Source organism: Mustela nigripes, chromosome 10, assembly GCF_022355385.1.
Source record: "Mustela nigripes isolate SB6536 chromosome 10, MUSNIG.SB6536, whole genome shotgun sequence".
Lineage (NCBI taxonomy): Eukaryota > Metazoa > Chordata > Mammalia > Carnivora > Mustelidae > Mustela > Mustela nigripes.
In genome coordinates this window covers 42,549,092-42,571,679 of record NC_081566.1, presented here as the reverse complement: position 1 = coordinate 42,571,679, position 22,588 = coordinate 42,549,092, and the positions used below count along the sequence as shown (strand labels likewise).

The 22,588-nt window shown below is 50.1% G+C and overlaps 1 protein-coding gene across 3 annotated transcripts in view; it reads right to left on the bottom strand.

Moving 5' to 3' along the window:
* Positions 1–15,190, bottom strand: part of TMCC2 (transmembrane and coiled-coil domain family 2) — a 37,948-nt gene extending 22,758 nt beyond the window's left edge. The window contains exons 1-3 of one of the 3 annotated variants that reach the window (XM_059413230.1): positions 14,945–15,190; positions 14,501–14,852; positions 2,266–2,796 (exon numbers count right to left, since the gene is read on the bottom strand). In XM_059413230.1, the coding sequence (XP_059269213.1) occupies positions 2,266–2,796; positions 14,501–14,713 (744 nt within the window). In that variant the 5' untranslated portion in view covers positions 14,714–14,852; positions 14,945–15,190. Of the gene's footprint in view, positions 1–2,265; positions 2,797–13,448; positions 13,932–14,500 lie in introns of those variants that run through there. The other 2 variants (XM_059413229.1, XM_059413231.1) reach the window with 2 other exon arrangements.
* Between the last annotated feature and the right edge of the window lie 7,398 nt (positions 15,191–22,588).

Here is a 22,588-nt window from a genome sequence, read left to right as displayed (position 1 = left end):
GGCCAAAAACCTGTGTGCCGTCTTTGCCTGCTTCCTTTCTGTCAAGCTCTGCGTCCATCAGAGACGGATGGAGCTCGAGCTCAGAAGCAAATCCAGGATCCAGCCCCTTCTCCCCACCTCTACCACACCCACCCAGCTGCAAGTCGCTGCCAGCTCATGCCTGGGGTGGGGGTGGGGGATTTCACTAGCTTCACTAAGCAGGGGGAGCAGCAGAGGGAAAAGAGGCAGGTTCCCCACTGAGCAGGGAGCCCACGCAGGGTTTGAGCCCAGTATCATGACCTGAGCCGAAGGGAGCCGCCTAACCGACTGAGCCACCCAAGGCACCCCTACAGCAATCTTCTTAAAAGGTGTCACGTTATCTGTGCAAAAACCTTTTCATGACTTCCCATTTCACTTGGGGAAAAAAGTCAGAAGTCCTTTTACCCTGCTGGCAAGGCCCTTGGTGATCCACAACTCTCCCCACCCATCTTTAAAAAACCAACAAAACCCAAAGTGGGTTTTGTGTCTACCATCCTTTCCCTGTGTCTACCATCCTTTCTCCCAGAGGAGCGACACGTGCTGCCCCCACTGCCACCGCCCCCACTGCCACCATCTCCTCGATCCACCGAAACAGGTTTCTTGCTGGTTACCCATGACCCCCACTGCTTACGACTGCCTGTGTACATTTCTGAACCCTGATGTGACCTGTCCCTCCTGCTGCATTTCGCCCTGTTGAGTACTTCCCTCCTCCTGTAAACTCCTTCCTCCTTTGGCTTCCGCGTCATGTCTCCCCCAGGACGACACCTACACGTCTGGCTACTCTGTCCTTTGTATGTCGGATCCGTCCTTGGCCTCCCGCTCATTCAACACATGCCGTGAGTTCAAGCTCAGGGCTGACTCCCAGAGTGCCAGCCCAAGCCCAGACCTCTCCCCCATGAACCTGACTCCTGGCTGGTGTTCTTTAGTTGGATGGCTCCAAAGGGCACCTGTAACTCACATGCCCAAAAGTGAACTCATGACTTGCCTTCAAAACCTATTCCTACTCCCATGTGTCCTCAGCTGGAGGACGTCCCCTCCCTCAAGCTGGTAAGCCAGGAACCCTGGACTCCGCCTCTTCTCTTTCCTTTCCTTGGTCTTCCTCTCTACTTTCTCACTCTATGGATTCCAACTTCCAAATGCCTCCTGAATTTGTCCCCTTTCCATCCTAACTTCAGCCTAGACTCCTCGAGTAGCTCCAAAAACAGTTTCCTTGACTTCACGCCTGTTCTCTTCCCAATCCAATTTCCCAGTCCAACACTGAGGTCCAGAGAGACCGCCTCTCCCTGGCTTCCTGCCTAACACCCATGGATGGTTTCACACTGCCCTTAGGATCCGGGCTCTGCCTACCTGTCAGCCCCTGACAGAGCTGGACGCTCCGACCACAGTGGAGCCTAAGCCCCCTGCACCACTAGCCGGTTTCTGTGCCTGCTGTACCCCCCCTTCCCCTTCCCCTCCCCCTCGTTCTTCCCTGGCTAAATTATACTCCTTCAAGATTCAACTCAATGGCTTCCTCCAGAAGGTCTTTGCCAATGGCTCTCCCCTCCCTCTGAACCCCCAAAGCTTCAATAGCCTCTACCACAACCTTATCACCTGATTCTGTCCATCTACCCATCTCCCTCCCCTTGCTCAGAAAGTTACGTGAACATAGCACCTTCCTCTCATTCACCGTTATGACACTTAACAAGTGTTCAATAAGTACTTGTCATGTGACTGAAGGAACAAAGACAGAAATTCGGGAAGTGTCAAACTAGATGTTCTCCTTACCAAACAACCCTTCATGGATTCCTATCTTCTTTGGTTGGTAATAATAATAAAAATGATACTGTGCCAGGCTTCATGCCAAGTATTTATATAAATATGAATCCATGCAATCCTACAGCAACTCTACTGTTATCAGCCTCATATTTGACTGGGGAAACTGAGGTACACAGAGGTTAAGTGACTGGCGCAGCTAGCAAGTGGCCGAGCCAGGGCTGGTGCTGGTCTGTGCTCTTAACCAACCGTACCTACGGCTTCCGCATAGCATGTTTAAGGTAAATAAGCCAGAATTAATATCAGCGGCAGCAAATCATAATTTTTGAAAAATGTGGAAACACAGAAATGGGCCATTTGGGGATTATCTCTGGCTTTGGGCTCAGTCCTACCTCTGACTCCTGCATCAGAACAGAGAGGTCTATGGGCCGCTAAGTTTGGGTACCCGCCAGGCGGGGCCCCCCAGCTCAGCACCCTCCTCCAGACCCACCTCACCTTGTCACCGCCGCCCTCGGCCTCCTCGGCCAGGAGGTACACGTTGCCTCCGTCAGCCAGCAGCAGGGCCGTGTCGGTGGTGGAGGAGGAGCGGGGGCGGCCCTGGTGCTGGTGCAGGATGGCGGCCAGGCTGCTGTCCTGGGGGGCCTTGCGCAGCAGGTGGGGGCTGCCACGCTGGGGCTCCAAGGAGCTGCTCTTGGTGCGCCTGCTGCCGCCCCCGCCGCCGCCCCCGCCGCTGCTGTGCAGGCTGGCGCCCCGCTTGATCGAGGGCCGGGAGCGGATCTGCTGCAGCACGCGGTTGAAGGCGGTGGGCCGCGCGGGCAGGTCGTGCAGGGACATGGCGTAGGAGACGCGGTGCATCTCCGGGGAGCGCTCCTTCTCGTCCGGGGACTCATGGTCCGACGTGCCCTGCTGCTGCTGCTGGGAATCCTGAGACGTCTGGTGCTCCCTCTCCCGGGACCGGCGCCGGCTGTGGAACAGGTGTTTCAGGCCGTGGCCAAACATGGAGCCCTCCGAGAGCTGCTGGATTTTCTTAAGGGGGAGAGATGAAGAACTGGTGAGTGGAAAGCTCTGGAATGCCCAGTGGGTGAGGACAGAGCTAGGGTGGGGGGTGGGGTCTGTTCTTGGGAGACCAGTGGACCTACAACATTTGTCTGAATTTGGAAGATCCTTGCAAAGGGTCTAAAAGGGCACCTTGCAGGAAGGTGGTAAACCATGACCCGGTCCTCTTTTAGTGCCAAACGCACCCCCCACAACCCCCCACAGGACATTCCCAACCAATCCATGGTTCAGGGTGACTAGGCATGATATCCTGTGGCTAGTCCGCGGCTCGGTGGCACACACCAGTAGCACCTGGCTTCCGGGGTTGTATCTCTCTGGATTGATCCCCTACCCCCATCCTCTGGTACCTCCCTCCCTCTAAGTTAGGTTCTCCTTCAAGCCGCCCTGTCTCCATCAGACCACCAGGACACCGTTTCTAGAGAGGCCTCGTCCCAACATTCTCTGGGAAAATCAGGACCATACTGTTGCGGTGGACTCTGCTAAGTGCCTACCACATATCTGTCCCCTTTCTTACCAAACAAACTGCCTGGCCTTCGCGCACTTTGCTGAAAATTCTTCCTCCATCACATGCCCTTGCAGCTAGGAGTAGCCACATGACAGCTTTAGCCAATAGAAAACCAGGTGAGAGTTTCTAGCAACACTCGCCTTCCTGATAAAGATCCTTACCCTTCCTACTTCTTCCCACCTGGAATGTAGACGTAATGTCTGGACCTGCAGCAGCCATTTTGCAAATACGAGATGACCAGCATGATGATGCAGGGCTGCACGTACACAGGAGAGCCATGAACAACTGGCTTGGGGACATGACGACCCCATGGTAACACCAGAGCAGTTGTGAATGCCTACCCTGCGATTCTGGCTGCATGAAAGCAATAAACCTATCTTTGTCTCTGGAACTCTAGCATGATTTTCTGTTATTTGTAGCCAATCTAATTCCTCTTTTTAATTTTTTTTAAGATTTTATTTATTTATTTGACAGAGATCACAAGTAGACAGAGAGGCAGGCGGGGTAGGGGGAAGCAGGCTCCCCACTGAGCAGAGAGCCCCATGTGGGGCTCGATCCCAGGACCCCAGGATCATGACCTGAGCTGAAGGCAGAGGCTTTAACCCACTGAGCCACCCAGGCACCCCTAATTCTTCTTTTTAAAAACCTGTATTAACTTAAGTAATCTCTACACCCAGTGTGGGGCTTGAACTCACAACCCAGAGATCAAGAACCACATGATCCACGGACAGAGTCTCATTTCTGATATAGTTGGCAATAAAATAGCCTTTACTGGAGCTTCCAGGTTGGTGAACACATCCACTTGGGGGGAGCGTGGTGCACCCTAGTCCCACCAGGACAGAAGCTCCTGCCCTCAGGACCCTTCCATACTCCATCCCTGGTACCTCTCCATCTGGCTAGTCATCTGTATCCTTTATAATACCTTTTATAATAAACTTCACTTCTATGGGCATGTCTTGTAACGCAGTCAGAATGTGACCACTTCTTTAGAATGTGGTTTCCAAATGAGTGTCTCTTCCCTCAGACTGGCACAAACCACTTAGGCTGCGGATCCCAGACGGCTCTGGCCCCGGCCTTCCCTCTCCGCTCTACTGCTCCCCCAGGCTGCACAGCTCAGGCCGGGGCAAGACAGCGTGTGGTCTAATTCCAGACAGCGTCCGTTGGGGGGGCTGGCTGATTTGGCCAAGCCAAGCCCCAGGCAGAGAGCAGCAGAGACAAAGAGGGGATTGGGATGTGCAAGACCAGAGGAGAACCCACACTCTGTAGCTCCTAAGAGGGAAACTCAGAACCTGGTCATTTGGGGCTCAGGGAGCCATAGCAGGTCTTCGTCTGTGAGGAACAACCCATAACCTCATGAGACAAACTCATTTTTAAAAAACAGTTCAGTTCAAAGAGATGAGGCGCCTGGGTGGCTCAGTCGGTGAAGTGTCTGCCTTCAGCTCGGGTCATGATCCCAAGGTCCTAGGATCGAGTCCTGGGCTCCCTGCTCAGTGGGGAGCCTGCTTCTCCCTCTCCCCCATCACACCTCCCCCCCACTTGTGCTCTCTTTCAAATAAATAAATAAAATCTTTAAAAAAAACACACAAAAAACAGCTCAAAGAGTTACATGGACTGAATTTTCTTTTTTTCTAGAAACAAATAGAGCAGAAAACCTTAGACCATGCAGAAACCGGGGGGGGGAACCCACGTTTAGATCTGAACGAGTTGACCCAGCTCCTACCATTTCTTTATACCTCTGGATTGTTCGTAGAGTTTAGGATTTCCATTTTTGGCCTCTTCGGAGTCTCCCAACCATCCCCAAAATAGGCAGGGCCCTGCCATTACCCATTCCACAGACCAGATAGGTTACCTCTGCGCCACACACCATGGACTCACGGTTTACAGTTTTCAATGACTTCCTTTTTGTTCTCCTGCTCCATTATCTTACTTGATTTTTCCCAGACACTAATAAACACAACAGCGGCAACATTTCCACTTTTCGACGAGGCAATGAAGGCTACCGCCATTCCTCCTCAAGAACTGAACGCTGGGGCAGCCTTGGCGACCAGGCTCCCCCGTGGGAAGAACCATCCCTGCATGAGCGGCCTGAGGCAGGGCCAGGAGGCACCTGCTTTGGGCAGAGCCGACATGTGCAGGGCCGACGGACTGGGGAGCACACTCTGCCATCGACTTGGAAATGGCCAGATCCTGTGGCCTCCGGAGCAGGGACAGCCAGGACCCTCCTTTGTCCCCAGGCCCAAGCGGATACCAGACCGCCCTCCAGGCCTCACGGAGGGGGCTAGCTGGCTCTGGCACTGGCCCAGCCGCTCCTGCCAAACAGTCCCGTTGCATAGTCCACATTGTCCTAGCATTCCGTTCCAAGTCTCTTTATCCTCTCCCGACCACTTCTGACCCAGCTTCTCCAACTCCACGGCCCATCTTCTAGATCTGCTCGGTTCCCCTCAAAAGACTTCGCCAGAGGTCCCAGAGCTCAGAGCCGTCTCCTCCCACTCCAGGCCCCAGGACACGAGCAGAGGCGCTGTGGCCAGCAGCCACCACTGTCTGCCCTGTTGCCTCGAACCCTAACATCCTTGGTCAGTTTATTTTAAAATCACACAGCATTTTGCAAAGCGCTAATCTACACCATCATTCTAACCTGAGGCTAGCCTCACCTCCGGAGGGAGAATGGAACTAGTGTCAGCGTCTCCGTTTTGCAGATAAAAAAAAACTGAGGTTCAGCACGTGCAGTTGCTCATTCCAAATTACACAGACAAGCCTCCGACCTCCGGTCTAATTTACCTTCGCTGGCTCACACACTGATTCCAAGACTAAAGCAGATGGCGGTATTTACAGGCATCCCAGAACAGTCTCCCAGGCAGGTTGAAAACAAACCCAAAATGCCTGGAGCAGGGTGGATGGGTTGCCCAACTGTGATGGTCGACCTGCCCATGTCACATTGTAGGACGCAGGTAAGGGCTTTTACAACCATGAGCCTTCAGTTCACACCTTCCCCATCTGTTCTGCAGGTAAAGGAAAGCCAGAGATAGCAGTCAGATGACCGCAGGACTTTTGCCCCAGCGGCACCGAGGAGCCTGCTAAAAAGTCTACAGTAGGCATGAGGGGAAAGAACAAAACAGGAGTCCAAGAATAATAGGACAGGGATGTTGCTCCAAATGAAGGGGTCTTCCCTTAAAAAGTGCTAGGCCAGAAAGCTGGGCAACACGGGAGCTGGTAAGGGGGGTGATCTGCAGGTAGGTGTCAGAGAAGAGGCAGTTGAGGAGTTTTGACATAACATGGTAAGTGTTAAAAAAAAAAAAACAAAAAAACCCAAAAAACAAAAACCAAAAACAAACCCAACAACTCAGCACATATACATAACCAGCCGCAAGTTTTGGAAATGAGGAAAACCATGGTGACTAGCTTCAGGGAACTTGGCCACCAACGCAGCAGAAAGCACCACCTGCTCTGACTAACAGGTCCCAGCTACTAAATGTCACTTGCTTTTCCACGCTGACTTTTGCTTTTCCCCAGCTGCCAGAAACCATTTTGGTGGCCAAACGAAGCCATGTATTAGAAGAGAGCTGAGATGTTTCAGAGTTAGGGGTGAGACATAAACAGAGCTCTCCCGATGTATCAGAACTAGGCGCAACTGTCTCAGAGCTGCCCGGAAGCCAGGAGTTAGCCAGAAAGGACGGCTTCCCAGGGCAGGTGCCAAAGCCAGGAGACGAGAAGGCCGGGGCAATTGCTATCCCCTCCCCGGGACTATTTTTCAGGGCAGCGAGGACCCCCTGCCCTTGGGATGCCATGCCTCTCCCAGGAAGAAAGGGTGAACTGGCAGATTTTTGCAAGATCCTTCCCGAGAAGGCTGTGGTCTCTAAACAGCCAGGCTTCATCCGTTCTCCTCCCTGGGTGTGGGTCCACCAAAGGGGAAGTGTGCTCCAAAATTTGCCAACCCAGCTGCTTGAGGCCAAAAGTAAAATGCCTCAGGGTACAGCGTCTTTGGTACCATGTGGTTAAAAATAGCCCAAAGCGGCTTCTGATTCCTACAGGTCCCTGTGTTCTTAACTCCCAGAAAAGCTGCGAGGCTCTTCACAAGCCACACTAACCTACAGCTAATTACCCCAACCTGACAGCTCACCGCACATCCCTTCCTCCCACCTGGGTTCGAACTCCCTCTGCCCCACCACAGCGTCGGCTGTGAGGGTTCAGTGGGGTGACTGGGTCACCGTGAGCCTTAGCAAGCCTAGGTCGCCAACGTTCCTCTATTTATAGGGTCTCTATGGAAACAGGGCCAGCATTAAAGAGCTAATCGCTGTCAAAACCCACAGAGTCCTACTCTCGGGATACAAAGTGGATTGCGGAAGTCTCCAATTGCCCTGAAGCTGCTCTGGGTGGGGAGCCTGGGGCTGGGGCGGGAGAGGAACCCTGACCCCAGGTCCGGCACCCACGAGGACGACGCCGGAGAAGAGCGAGGAGCTGCCAATGTTCAGGCCTGTCTGGGGTTTCCATTAGAAACACGGTGATGGAAGAATTTTCGAATCATTGATTTCTTCGCCAGCATCACAGCTGACACTTAAAGAAACAGACTTCCATCCAGGGGCACAGGACTTCCCCATTCTCCATTTTATTTTAAGTCTTCCTTCCTTGATGGCTTCAAGAATTCTGCCTAGTGCCAGGGCAAGTCTGGGAAGGTGGCCGCATCCCTGGGTTTCTAGGCAGAACTGACTCAACATATACCAGCATGGAAGATTTAAAGAGTTACCTGAGTGCCTCTTGTGGTCCTTCCCCTGCCTCCCTGCCTGCCCCCTCCGTGAAGCCATCCCTGACGGTCTCACAGCCTTGCTCGGAGCTCCAGAGAGCTCATCATCCGCTCCCTTTGCAATTAATCACGTGCCCCTGACCTGGCTCCCGGCGCTCCCTCAAACCTGTTAGCCGACTTTCCACCTGCTTATGGCCAGACTCCTCCATAGGAGCGAATGGAGGACACGAGCTCTGCCATCTGTATCTTCGTGTCCCTAATATTACCTGGCGGTTGCTGCATCATAATATATTTTCTGACCAGAAACCATCCAAGCCTACAAAACCCTCTTACAAAGGACTTAATCCTTTGACAACAACCTTTTGCAAAATTATAAAATGCTCAGACAAGCAGCTTTCTCTCGTGCCTAACCCAGATCCCTCCTATTCAAAGCCTTATCTTTTTTTTTTTTTTTAGATTTTATTTATTTATTTGAGAGAGAAAGAATGAGAGGAAAAGTCAAATCTTGCTCTTCTCCCACAACCACAAAACACTCCTGCCATCCCTCAACCGCTTTGTTCTTTAACTTTTTTTTTTTTAAGATTTTATTTATTTATTTGACACAGAGAGAGAGAGATCACAAGTAGGCAGAGAGGTAGGCAGAGAGAGAGGAGGAAGCAGGCTCCCCACTGAGCAGAGAGCCCGATACGGGGCTCAACCCCAGGACCCTGAGATCATGACCTGAGCTGAAGGCAGAGGCTTTAACCCACTGAGCCACCCAGGTGCCCCTGTTCTTTAACTTCTTAACACAGAGAGAGGCTTCAGTGCTGGGTTGATCAAGGTGGGCCCTGTCCAGTCCTGGCCTCCTTCTAAGAACGCACCCTCCTGGTCTGTGAGGATTTCAAAGGGAGAGGCCATTTCTCAGAGGACAGAGGAAGACAAAGAGGAATTGTGAGCTAACCTCCAGAACCACCGAGAGATTTTCTTCCCCAGCTCCTGAAACTCACATTTTTTTTTTAAACTTACACCCAAAATTCAGGTCTTATCTGATGTTTCAATTCCTTTTTGAGGGAGAGGGAGACAGGGCTGTTCATGGGATTGGCTGCTAAGAACAGTTAGATACACAAAAAGCAGCACAATCTGTAAATACTGGCCCTGCAAGACAGTTCCCACAAGAACCACGAGGGCAGCTGCGAATTCTAAAACCCGAGATGTAGAAGGGGAACAGGGAGCTGCCTTTGCCACATGCTTTGCCATCGGTCACGGATTCTCCCCGAGCCCACACACAGGGTGCTCCGAATATTACTGCCCTTGGGGCATTCGCTGCAGGTGCGGTAAACACCAGGCGGCCTCAGCATTCCTGCCACCCCTCCACCATCCCTATTTACAGGGCTGGGACAACAAAGGACCCTGGACCCACAAAGACCCTGGCACGTGCTGTCCCACTGCGTCCATTTAGGAAGCCTCTCTCTTATTTGGTCATTAACATCCTACTCTCTCTTTAATATCTTGTTCTAGGGACACCTGCGTGGCTCAGTCAGTTAAGTCTCCGACTCTTAATTTCAGCTCAGGTCATGATCTCAGGGTCTTGGGATCAAGCGCCGGGTCAGGCCCCCTGCTCAGCACAGAGTCTGCCTGTCCCTCTCCCTCTGCTCCTCCACCCACACACACGCCCGGGCGCTTTCTCTCTCTCTCAAACAAATAAAATCTTTTTTCTTTTTTTAAAGATGTTATTTATTTATTTGACAGAGAGAGAGAGACCACAAGTAGGCAGAGAAGCAGGTAGGCAGAGAGAAAGAAGGAAGCAGTCTCCCCGCCGAGCAGAGAGCCCAATAGGGGGCTCTGAGATCCCAGGACCCTGAGATCATGACCTGAGCCGAAGGCAGAGGCCTTAACCCACTGAGCCACCCAGGCGCCCCACAAATAAAATCTTTTTAAAAAATATCTTGCTCTCATCCCATCTCTTCCGATCAACCCCATGTATTTCTGACTCCATCCAATGATGCTCAAAGCACCCCTAAGTGTACGTGTCCTCTAATGGATGATTTTCTGGCAAGTAGTTCATCCTGTAGACTGGGAGCTTACCTGAAAGCCCAACTACTTACTGCCTGTTGCCAAAGAACGAATTTCCCCTTCCCCTGATCCGAGGTCTACAGCAATCCTACTTCCCTGAGGAAACCATCCAGCCTCTCGTCCAGCCTGAACATATTGCCTTTAAAGCAGAACTAGGAGGCCACATAGAGTCCCCTCTAACCCCAGAGCCTTCCACTAGACCCCCCCAGAGCACACACACCTTCATTCCACCCACGTTCCCGTGAAGAAGCTTGTCTTCTCCTCCACTGAAGAAGTGGAGACACGGAAAGCCGTCAGCTGGATCAAGAGACATTGCCACAAAAAAACCCAAAACACAAAAACAAAGAAGGGGCACCTGGCTGGCTCAGTCAGGAAAACATGCAATTCTTGAACTTGGGGTCGTGAATTCAAGCCCCACGTTGGGTGCAAAGCTTACTTAAAAAAAAAAAAAAGAAAGAAAGAAAGAAAGAAAAAGAAAAGAAATTAAACAAATACAACAATAGAAAAACGAGCAGAGCTTTTGGGAATATCAATGTTCTTTCTCGACGTGGGTGGTAGGTAGATGGGGCGTCTGTTTTGCTGTAAACTGCACATGTATGTTCTCAGACACTTTCCAGGACATGCCCTACTTCACAGTTAGAACAGCGCCTTTCCCAGGGAGGTTGCTCAGCATCTGCGGACTCCTGACCCCTTCCCATGGAGAGTCTACAGGAGTGCTGAAGGAACACGGGCCATTCGCGAGGGGCTCATGCGCCTGTGCTCACCAGGAAAGGTGGTGAGCCAGCGAGGAGAACCCCACGGCCTCTGGCTGGGACGTGCCCCCCAGCTAGTCGGCTTCTTGCTTTTTCTCATCTTCACTGCGAACAGGCAGGAAGGTCGGTCATCGTGGTAATGAGAAAACATGAGCTGGAACCCACATGAGTCTTGAGTCAAAAGCACTTCGAACCAGGACTGTAGTAACAGACCTCAGGGCACCCCCCTTTTTTTCCCTCTGGGAAAAAGATGAATAGTGCCCAGAAATCCCTGGGGAAATTATTCAAAGGGGCTTTGGTGAGGGGAAAAGAACATCAGGGGAAGGACTCTGGCCAGCACACCCAGAGTCTTCCTTTTGGGAAGGGCTTGATTCCTCTGGCAGCAGAAGGGGTGGGAGAGGTGCCGAGGCTGGTGATTTCCTCCTTGCCTTGAGGATTCTAGACCTTAGGGACAGAACCAGCTGACTCTTACACTCAGCCACTCATCCCAGGCCTCAGCAAGAGCCATCACATGCTGTATTGTTAACAGGAATGTGCGCTCCACGCGTCCCTTTCTGCAGTTTTCCCTCAGCTCCTCCCCACTCCCATTCCTGCCGGAGCTGGGTTATCCCGCTGGAGAATTCCGGGGTCCTTTGGGTCCGCCAGCTCTCTCCGTTACCAGCTATCCTGGCCTGTCCTCCCAACTAGCAGGGAATTTGCAGCAGCCCATGATGAGAACAAATACATGAACCCGAGCAGTTAAACGGGGACTCCCAGGCCACAGGGGCTGGGCACTGGGACTCTGGATTGTCGCTTCATGTTGCAGGGGTGTCACCTCAAGTGTGTGGAGCAGCGAAGAAGGTCCCCGAGTATCCCCAAGAGCCTCCTGTGAGGCAGTGTCCCTTTTCAGGTGATTTTCCAGTAACAATTATATAATCGCTCCTTTAAGATTGTCGTGTAAACTATTTTTCCTTCTTTCACTGGCCCTCCCATCCCATAACCATGACCCCTGACCCCTGTAGCAGAAATTTCCACTGCAGAGTAATACACTCTACAACACCGAAGGGCTGCGGACAGAGGCCAAAGGGGCCCCTGGAACCTGTGGCTCCTAATAGCTTGGGCATTCAGATCTCTTTGGCAAAGATTCCTCCCTGCCCCAATTGCTATTGGAGGTAGTTCAGACAAAGCCTCTGATTTTTTTGGCCCCTTCCTCAAGATAATTTCCTCCAGTGCACTTAATCGATCGCAATGCCTGGAGTTGTCATAAGAAAACAGAACTGGGACCAAAGGACCCAAAGTTCCTACCTCCCAAGTTTAAAATGAAAACCAAAGCAGAGCTGCTGATCTTCCTAGGCCAAACCCAGGTACGGGGCAAAGGGAGGTTACAAAAAAAAATGAAAGTTGCCCCTTTCCGGTACCACCAGCAAATCCAAAACAATCCTGCTTCTACCCCATGCTAGAGCCAGTCACGGAATTTTTCCCTCATTGGAAAACTGTGCCACCGAAACAACTTTTCCAGCACTGGAAACCAAGTTTGGACACACTTCAATATCCTTATTCCTTTTTTCCAGAAAAGGGCTCAGGAAAGTTGAGTGATTTGCCTGAGGTCACACAGCAAATCAAATTCCGATGGCCCACAAGTTCCTATCTGGTTCCAAAGTCCCTACCTTGTAAACATGTTTTGATAAAGCAGACAGAGATAAACAGGAAAAGGCCCTGCTTGTCACCCCACGCTCCCACTGAGCCTGCAGCAGCTCTGTTTTCTGCTCCTTGTGCCTGGGTCCACATGGCTGTGATCTACCTCAGTGAGATGTTTCGGGTAGGGGAGTGAGGCTCCGTTTCTCACATCGAATCTCAATTCTGCTTCAGGGAAGTTTAGCAGTTAATATCAGGTGTGGAGTTGCTGCTGTGTCTGCCCTAGCCACAGTGAAGGTGTCGCCAAAAAAAAAAAAAAGAGAGAGATTTAGAAAAGAGATAGATGATATAGGAGGGTGGAGATGAACGAGCTTCTTAAGGCAGCATTATCCAGAGACAAAGACACCGCAGCCCCCACACCACCACCAGCCCACCTTCGCTCGTGTAGGCAACCAAGGGAAGTGAATGGAGCTGGCAGTTTGCACTGCCGGCCTGAGCTGGAGACTGGGGGAGTTTCCAAGCAGCTTCTCATCAACTCAGGGAAGGGTCCCATCTGGCCATAGAATCGAGGTTTACTCGCCGGACTCATCTTGGATGGGCCCAGAATGAGGCTGGAGGCCAAAGGCTGCAGAAGAAGGCTCCCCTCCTTTCCACATCCACATTAAGGGGACCCATTTCTGTTCATCATCTCACTGAAAATAGGAACCACACGGGGTGGGCTCACAGGTGACAGCTGGGACAGGCACCAGGGGCTCCTTGGGCCTGACTCACAGCACAAGCCTCTGCAGGCTCTTGGACATAAGGCTTGCCCCCAACCTCTGAAAAGGACAGCCGCAGCCCCAGAGGTCACACTCCCACAACTACCAGTTTTTTGGAAGTACACACAAGGAGCTAGCTGTCTCCCTTCCTAGCCCTCCCCGAGGCACACAGACAGGTAACACACAGGTAAGAGCCCACTCACCTGCGCTCCGACTTCCTGACTCTGAGCTGCTCAGGCCAAACGAGGAATGTCATTGGCTTATTCTGGTAAGCTCTTTAGTGGCTGCTGCCATAGGATACAGGCTTTATTTAACATAATGGAGTCCTCTGGCTCCCCTAGCCCAGACCTTGTACCCCCTCTGGAGAATATCTCCCCGGAGGCATCAATCTCCAAGGCATCTAAGTTCCTTCCTTGGGCTGACATCTCGCTCAGCCCCGTGGTGAGCCGGCTCGCAAATCCTGAGCCTGCAATCCCTGTAGCAGCTCCCGCAAAGGTGCATTATTTATCCCTGCTGCCGTTTTAATTAATAGAGAGACATATTCAACATAGCGCGATCATTGTCTCGGCAACCGCGGGCCAGGAAAATAAAGGGCTCCCAGGCTGCATGTGATCGGCTCTTCCGGATTCTGGTTCTAACTGCCGGCTCAGCATGTGTGCCCCAAACCAGCCCAAGTACCGCTTGGCCACCTGTCAGTTCTCCACCCTGGGGGTTGGTTCAGCCGGCAGGCAGGGATCTCCAAGCACTAGCTTAACCTCTGGCTCCACCTAACGGCAAGAAATCCACACTCCCCTTTCACAGATGGACAAACTGAGCTTCATCCAGGAAGGTCCCAAAAGGAGGAAACTAATGCAGCAAAGGAAAGGGATGGTCCTCTGCTCCGCCTCCCACGTTGCAATTTTCTTCCCCTGCCATCTTACAGGAGGGAAAGTGATGTCAACTTTTCAGTTAGCATCTTGGATTTCTCCAGCCCTTTGTCTGCGAACAGCACTTCACACACATTATTCAAACCATCTCGGGTGGGTGAGTCACTAGAACGTCTGCTGAATAATGAGGAACAAACACAGAGGCCTGAAACGGAGCTGAAAGACGGAGGCACCAATGGTACCTGACGTCCAGCCCAGGGTTCTGGCCGAGCATCCTCTCTGACCTTTGCCTGGCTTCCCCATCACTTTCATCCTGGGCAAGCACTTCTGCGTGGGGCGGGGAAAGCTAAGTCGCCGGCTGGGCTTGCCGGGGGATGGTCTGCGCTCACCTTTAAATCAGGAGGCTTGCTTCGGGGCCCCGGGTTGGGCGTCGCGGCCGCGGCCGCGGCCGCGTCTGAAGTTGGCCCGCCTGCGGAGTTAGCACCCGCGGCCTCCCCAGGCCGGAGGTCCGCGCCCGGCAGGGGGCCCGCGGCATCTTCCAGCCCAGCTCCATCCTCCTCGCCCGGCTGTTGCTGCGGCTCGTCCGATTTGCACCTCTTCATGGTGGCCGTGGGTCGGCAAGGGGACTCTCTCCTTCCAGCGCGCCGTCTTGGGGGAGACCGCACCCCCTCTTACACTCAGAAGACGAGGCCCGGGGGTCTCAATTAGCAACGAGGAGAGGGAGTCGGCGGGTCACAATATCTTGAATTAAAAAATAAATCTTTTTAAAAGGAGGGTGAGGGAGGGGCGAGGACACGGAGCCTTGGTCACAGCCTGGAATAGTTCATTCCGACCTGGGGAACGGAGGCAGGTCACAGTCGAGGCTGGGCGGCAGGAGTCCTTGGGCAGTCATTGGAGCGGGAGGAGGAAGACAGCCCCCGGCCCCCCAAACTTTCTGCTCCAGGGCGCGGACAGGGCGGAGGGGAGCTGGGCGGCACGGCGCATCCCTCCCGGCGGGCCGGGCTGCTGGGCGAGGCAGGGCACCGCGCAGCCGGCCGGGCAGGTCTTCGGCGGCCGCCCTCGGCGCGGGCTGCTGCGCCCCCCCGGCCCCGCCGCCGGCCCCCGCCCCGCATGGGCCGGCCGCGCAGCCCGCAGCGCGCCCGGCCCCTCCCCGGCCGCGCGCCCCGCTCCCCGCCCGCCGCGCTTCTTGCTGCAAAGCCGCGACCGCGGCCCCAGCCAGCGGTGAGCGCGCAACCTACCCCGCCCGCTGCCTCCGCCCGCGAGGGGGAAGGCGAGGCAAGGAGCGAGTGACAACGGCAACGGGCCAATGGGAAGCCCGGAGGGCTGAGGGGGCGTCGCGCGGCCACGTTTTTAGGGTTGGTTGCACCGCGCGGTCCCCCTGGAGGGATCTGGAGGGCTCTGCTGCTGCGTTTTGGCATTGCAGAGAGCGGGCTGCGGAGCAGAGGCGGGGCGGCGCGCCACCCCAGACGCGGTCTTGGCAGGAGCCGGAGGGACCCTCCCAGAAAAGGCTCTCTTGGGAGTTCCCCCGCCCACTCGTTCTATTTGGCAGGGAGGGGGCGAGATAGGAATGTTTATCATCAGTGCGTTTTGCTCTAACTTTGCACATTACGTGTGTAGAGCCCTTCAGCGAGGGAGATACTGATCCCCTCTAGGATGTATGGTCCGCAGCACACACCCATGCCCACATTCAGAGCTGCAAATGCGGAGGGAGGGGCTGCTCTTCGGTCCCTTCAGCCCTCCTTCCACTTTAAGTAGCTATCTCATAGGAGTTTTAGCTTTATGCTCAGAAATTAGAAAGTACTGAATTAGTTAACATAATAATGCAAACTATGAAAAGGCTTTTAAATCAGAAGGGGTGTTAATAGCAGGAGGTTGATACATATGGAAAGGAAGAAAAAAAATGCAACCTCCTTTTCCCCTGAATCTCAGCCAAACTGTGCTAGTAACCTGGAGGCAGAAGAGAGTAAATATTGGGGCTACCAAGATATGGAGCAGAGTAATAACTCCATCTGAGTGTCTACTGTGTGCTTACTATGGATACAATGCTTTTTGTCCATGCAGCAGCAGAGACCACTGGTTCTCAAAGGATGGTCCCAGAACCAGCAGCATCAGCATCCCCCAAATCTTATCTTAAACACCAGCAAGAACTACAGAATCAGAAATAGAGTACAGAAACCTCGGTGGTTTTTTGTTTGTTTGTTTGTTTGTTTGTAACGATTTATTTATTTGAGAGAGAGAGAGACAGTGGGGAGGAGGGATGGAGGGAGAGAGGGAGAAAATCCTAAGCAGACCCCCCGCTGAGCACAGATTCCCTACACAGGGCTCATCCCAGTTTCCTAAGATGAGGACCTGAGCTGAAATCAAGAGTCAAACATCTGGGTGGCTCAGTGGGTTAAGCCTCTGCCTTTGGCTCAGATCATGATCTCAGCCATGATCTCAGATCATGGCTCCTGGGTTGGAGCCCCAAATCGGGCTCTCTGTTCGGAAGGGAACGTGCTTCCCACCCACCCACCGCCTGCCTGCTTCTCTGCCTACTTATGATCTCTGTCTGTCAAATAAATAAAATCTTAAAAAAAAAAAAAAAAAAAAGAGTCGAACACTTAACCCACCCTGGAACCCCCAGAAGTCTGTTTTAATAAGCCCTCTAGGAAATTCTGATGCAAGCTAACAACGGAGACGCTAGACTGCCATGGAGGGACCCCTCGGTCTGCAAGTACAGCGATGATCCCTACTATGCATTTTACAGTTTACCAATCACGTTTATACCTGTCATGCGATGCTAGTCTTGCCTCAGTCCTAGGAGTTTCCTGACTCTCCTTTTTCCCATTCCAGCCACTCATTTTCATGTGTATCCTAGAAGAGTCTGAGTTGTTAAGAATTTACTTCGTCAGGCAGCTACTTTCTAAACTTAGGCAGCTCCGTTTTTAGAAGATAGAAATTTAGGATGGGCTGGGAACTCCGAACCACCCCCTATACCCACTACAGGGTATCAGGCACAACGCAGAAACACAAAGTTTCCCGGGCACTCTGATGTTAGCGTTTTCAATGATGAGGGAAGGACAGAATGCCAGTGCAGCCCATGGCAGGACTAAGCAGAACCAGCGGGAGCAGATTCCCATGTGTTCAATGGCAGGCAGGGTTGTCTGCTGCCCCCTACCTGACTCCTCACTTGCTCTAGAGCTGCGAGGGACCCCTCCAGATCCTGAGCAAGTCTTAGGCTGGGAGGTAAGTGGTAGCCTTGGACAAATGGTGAGCACGCGTTCATGACCTGACTGGAGGCTAGGAAAAAAGTAGAGGGAGTTACTGTGAGGTTTTAAGAAAGCAGAGACCATTATCATTTGAATTATGCCCCATTTCTATACGAGGTCGAAGTTGGTCTTACCTTGAACTATTATGTTATCAAACTATTATGTTATCAAACACACATAGCATGATGGACAAATTTCCTATTCGTAGGCATATTTAGCAAGGTGTCGTGCAGGTCAACAAAGAAGTCTGCGGTGCGGTTCGTGAAATCAGCTGGTGCTGTGTATTCCTTTTTGGAGAAGCAGTGTTGCATAGCGGTTAAGAGCTCTAGACTCTGGGGACGCCTGGGTGGCTCAGTTGGTTAAGTGGCTGCCTTTGGCTCAGGTCATGATCCCAGCGTCCTGGGATCAAGTCCCACATCGGGGTCCTTGCTCGGCAGGGAGCCTGCTTATCCAGCCTCTTTATGCCCCAGTTTCCTAATCTGGAAGGGAGGATCACGACAGTACCTACCTTAGAGGGTTTTGGGTGGTAAATGTAAAGCCTTTAGGCGTTGCCTGACACAGACTGAGGGCCATAGCTATTATCAGAGACGTCATCCAGTTTCAGAAGTGTTATACATCCCACTTCAAGGGTTCTAACTTTGCTTCTCGCCCATTATAACTTTCTCTGAGGTCGTATTATAGAATGAATACACTACTGCCCAAGAAGTTTGGGTGAGGTCTGCAGAGAGATCCGTGTGACTTGCAGCTGCCAGTTTGAAGGTGATGACAAATTTCCAATTTCCATTAGCCATAGTAAATTCTTGAGTACCTAAGATAAATAGAACTTGAAAGGACTTTGATTGATAGTCTCTTTAAAAGATTGATCATTCTATTTTTCTAGGCTTCTTTGGAAAAACACAGACATGTGTTTTTTATTTAGTATGTTTTAGTATGTGTTTAGTATGTTTTGATGCTAAAGATAAGATAAAAATTTGCAGATTCTCAATGCAAGAGATTGCATTCGGTATGTAAGAGTAGCTTTTTTTTTTTTTTTTTTAAGATTTTATTTATTTATTTGACAGACAGAGATCACAAGTAGGCAGCGTGGCAAGCAGCGGGGAGGCGGAGCAGGGCTCGATCCCAGGATGCTGGGATCATGACCTGAGCTGAAGGCTGAGGCTTTAACTCACTGACCCACCCAGGCGCCCCAAGAGTAGCATTTTCTATTCTGCTTTGACACCACTAGTTAATTACAAATAAATAACACGGTGTTGTGGGAAGGTCTCAGGTGTTGGGGTCAGACCATCCTTGTAAGACTTTCAGTTCTGTTACGCCCTGTGTGTTCTTGGGGAACCACTTAACTTCTCTTGCCCTTGGCTTTCTTATCTCTAAACAGGAGCTAAAAGCATTTATCCTCACATGGTTGTGCTAAGGACAAAACTAGACAATGAACATGAAAACATTTGACACATAGATGTACTCAGTACACCTGAATGAAACAAAAATAATTAACAAACTTATCTAAACCCCCCAGTCTGCCACAGGAAAAAAGCCAAATTATTCCTTGAAGCTTAATGCTTTTTGTGGAAGGAAATCCCAGTTAGGCTAATAAAAGGGGGCACTGCTGGTACGATCAAATTTGCCAAGCCAGTAAGTGTATAAACAAGAAGGATAAAGATCAGGGTTATGGAATCCTGTTCCCTTGTCCACAGCCAGTTCAATTAGCTTGATAAATGGAAGAGGCTTTAATTATAGAGGATGAAGTGCCAAGATCAACAGGTAAATATAGAGCAGGGTTTTTTTGTTTTGTTTTGTTTTTTTCTATTTTCAAAAGGCTTCTCTTTATACCATTAGAAAGAGGTTTGCAGATTATCCAAGAAAATTCTGTTTCCTACTCTGAAGGAATCCTTTTAAAAAAATTTTAAACATCAAATGGCTAATAGTGGTCAGCTATTTTAAGATTTAACATACTAAGAAGAGTGTTTTGCTTAGAAGGTGAAAAGTACTCTACTGAGACCAGATATAATAATTTCCATCGCTGAACTGTGATTCCAACATCATTATAAATATTCCTTTGTTAATATAATTTTCCTCCCTTTTTCTTAGAGATTTCCACTTCCACTCAATGTTCCTCTTTAAAAAAAAATTGGGTTTCGTTGGAATAGAAGTAATTATGCAAATGATCGTCAGGGAGATTGGCCAGATTGTCGATGACATCACCATCCCACCACCTAAATACAGGCTTCTTATTGGCTGTTCTCAGAGGCAGACAAGACCGGGAAGGCTCTGTCTGCATCACTTGTGAGTTGGAGAAAGCTCTGAGTCCATACTAAATTTTATTGTTTTTTGGTTTTTGTTTTTACTTAAAATGTACTCAGAATCATTATCCATATATTATTACATCTTCCATGTAATTCCACATGGAAATATGTCTAAGTAAATATTTTAAGCGCTTTCTTACCCATTCTATCAAGTGATCGTATCATGGATTGTTTTACTAACCCTTCTTAGATACTTAGGTGTTTCCATTTTTTGCCTTCAGAAACAGAACTGTAATTACGATTTTATTCAAAATTGTACATGTTATTTCCTCCACAGCATGGAAACTCTGATACCTAACTGGTCATTTTAAAAAAGATTTTTTATTTATTTATTTGACAGAGAGAGAGAGAGAGATCACAAATAGGCAGAGAAGTAGGCAGAGAGAGAGGGGGAAGCAGGCTCCCTGCTGAGCAGAGTGCCCCATATGGGGCTCCATCCCAGAACCTGGGATCATGACCTGAGCCAAAGGCAGAGGCTTTAACCCACTGAGCCACCCAGGCACCCCAACTGGTCATGTTTTAAAAGAGTAACACTGAACAGATTGCCATTCCTGTATCCCTTCCCCTCACAACATCCCTGAGACCTGCGTGGGGGATCCCAGGGTCCAGCTCATTCCTGGGACGGGTACATCTCCTGTCTGTAGTAGAAAAAGCTGGAAGTTCCTGCATTTCATTTCAGGTGGATGCATAGTCTTCATTCTCAGTGCTTGTTGCTCCTTAGTATGGGAGAAAGGTCACAGCAATCGTGGCTATGGACAGAGGAGGTTTGTGAAGTGTAAACATAAGCCCTGATTGTACGGCTCTGTGTGAAAGCCTGGGACTTGGGGTTCCTTGATGGTTCCGTCGTTAAGTGTCTGCCTCCAGCTAAGGTCATGATCCCAGGGTCCTGGGATGGAGCCCTGCATCGGGCTCCCTGCATGGTGGGAAGCCTGCTTCTCCCTCTCCCACTCCTCCTGCTTGTATTCCCTTCTCTTGTTGTCTCTCTCTGTCAAATAAATAAATAAAATCTTTAAAAAAAAAAAAGTCTGAGATTAGTAAATGACTGCTTTGTGTCCTTTCCCATCTCTATAGGGAATCCATAGAAAACCTCTGGACAATCTGTGACTTAAAGCTGAAAAGGCTAGACCTTAAAAAAAATAAAATCCGGGCGCCTGGGTGGCTCAGTGGGTTAAGCTGCTGCCTTCGGCTCAGGTCATGATCTCAGGGTCCTGGGATCGAGTCCCGCATCGGGCTCTCTGCTCAGCAGGGAGCCTGCTTCCTCCTCTCTCTCTCTCTCTGCCTGCCTCTCTGCCTACTTGTGATCTCTCTCTGTCAAATAAATAAATAAATAAAATCTTTAAAAAAAAAAAATAAATAAAAATAAAATAAAATCCAATGAAAAAAGAGGGGAAAAAAAGAAAGAAAATAGCAGCTTTTCTCAGAGAGAATCAGTGGTTTATTATTTTACATCTGAAGAGAGATATCTATGGCAATTACATCTGTTCGTCTATGTGGTACTTTCAGATATCATAATAAGAATAAACAGTCATACCATTGAAAGAGAACTTGGGTGCTGTGCATTTTGCTAGGAACCTTGTGAACACTCTCTTACTTAATCCCCACAACAGTTCTGCAAGGTAAATGTTATTCCCACTGTACAAATGAGAAAACAGGCTCAGAGGGATTCTAGCACTTTCTTTCATGGACCTGAGATCGGCAACCTGAGTTCTGTCTAGCTCTAAAGGTGAAAAAACCTAAAAGCTCACCCTTCACAGCTATAATTCTAAGCCACTCCTGTGGTAAAGAATTTACCATTGAGGACTAGTCTACAGTTAAATATATGTGCATTCTTTCAGACATATTTATGAAACACATAGCATGTACAAAGGCTTTACAAGATGCCTATGGAAGATAGAGAACCAGAAAAGACCAGGGCCCCTGCCTTTGGATTCAAGTCCAGGTGGGGAAATAAAAGGCACAAACAAAATGTAAAACAACAAAAGACTGAAATAGTAATGTGTGTCAACATTCCAAGGTGGGGAGTCATTAAGTCCCCCAGTGCAGAGGGGAGACAGGTCTCCTAAGGGACCGACATGACCCTGAGAAAGAAGTGTTTACACACGTTCATCCGTATCATGGATAAAGGATAATACGTTGTTTTAGAATGATTCAGAAGTGTTTAAGTAGGTAAGAACTATAGAAGTCATCTTTTTTTTTAAAAGATTTATTTACTTATTTATTCGACAGACAGAGATCACAAGTAGGCAGAGAGAGAGGAGGAAGCAGGCTCCCTGCTGAGCAGAGAGCCCTATGTGGGGCTCGATCTCAGGACCCTGGGATCATGACCTGAGCCGAAGGCAGAGGCTTTAACCCACTGAGCCACCCAGGCGCCTCAGTCATCTTTTTAAAAATATATTTTATGTATTTATTTGAGAGAGAGAGAGAGCGCGCACACAAGCGGGGGGCCATTGTGGGGGTCAGAGAAAGAGGGAGAAGCAGACTCTCTTCTGAGCAGGGAGCCTGCCTGGGGGGCTCGATCCCAGGATCCTGAGATCAGGACCTGAGCTGAAGGCAGAAGCTTAACCTAGTGAGTCACCCAGGTGCTACAAGTCATCTTGAAAATAAAATCATTCAATATTCGGATCTTTTTATTCTTATATCTGCATATTATAGAGTTTTTATGGCATATGGGAAAAATATTTTTTTCTTTTTATTCTCTGAGACCATAAGAGAGTGTTTCTCCAAAAGTCTGGTTCGTGGATTACAGGCAACATAAATCAATTTTATGAAATTTAGTTATGTATTCAGATCCCCAGATCCTATACCAAAGGGAATTTCCAGGGAGGGGGGGCCTGAAAACTTACACTTGAAACAAGGACCCAAGGTGATTCTTTTTTTTTTTTTAAGATAGGTTTTGTGGGTTTTTAAAAATTTTTTATTTATTTATTTG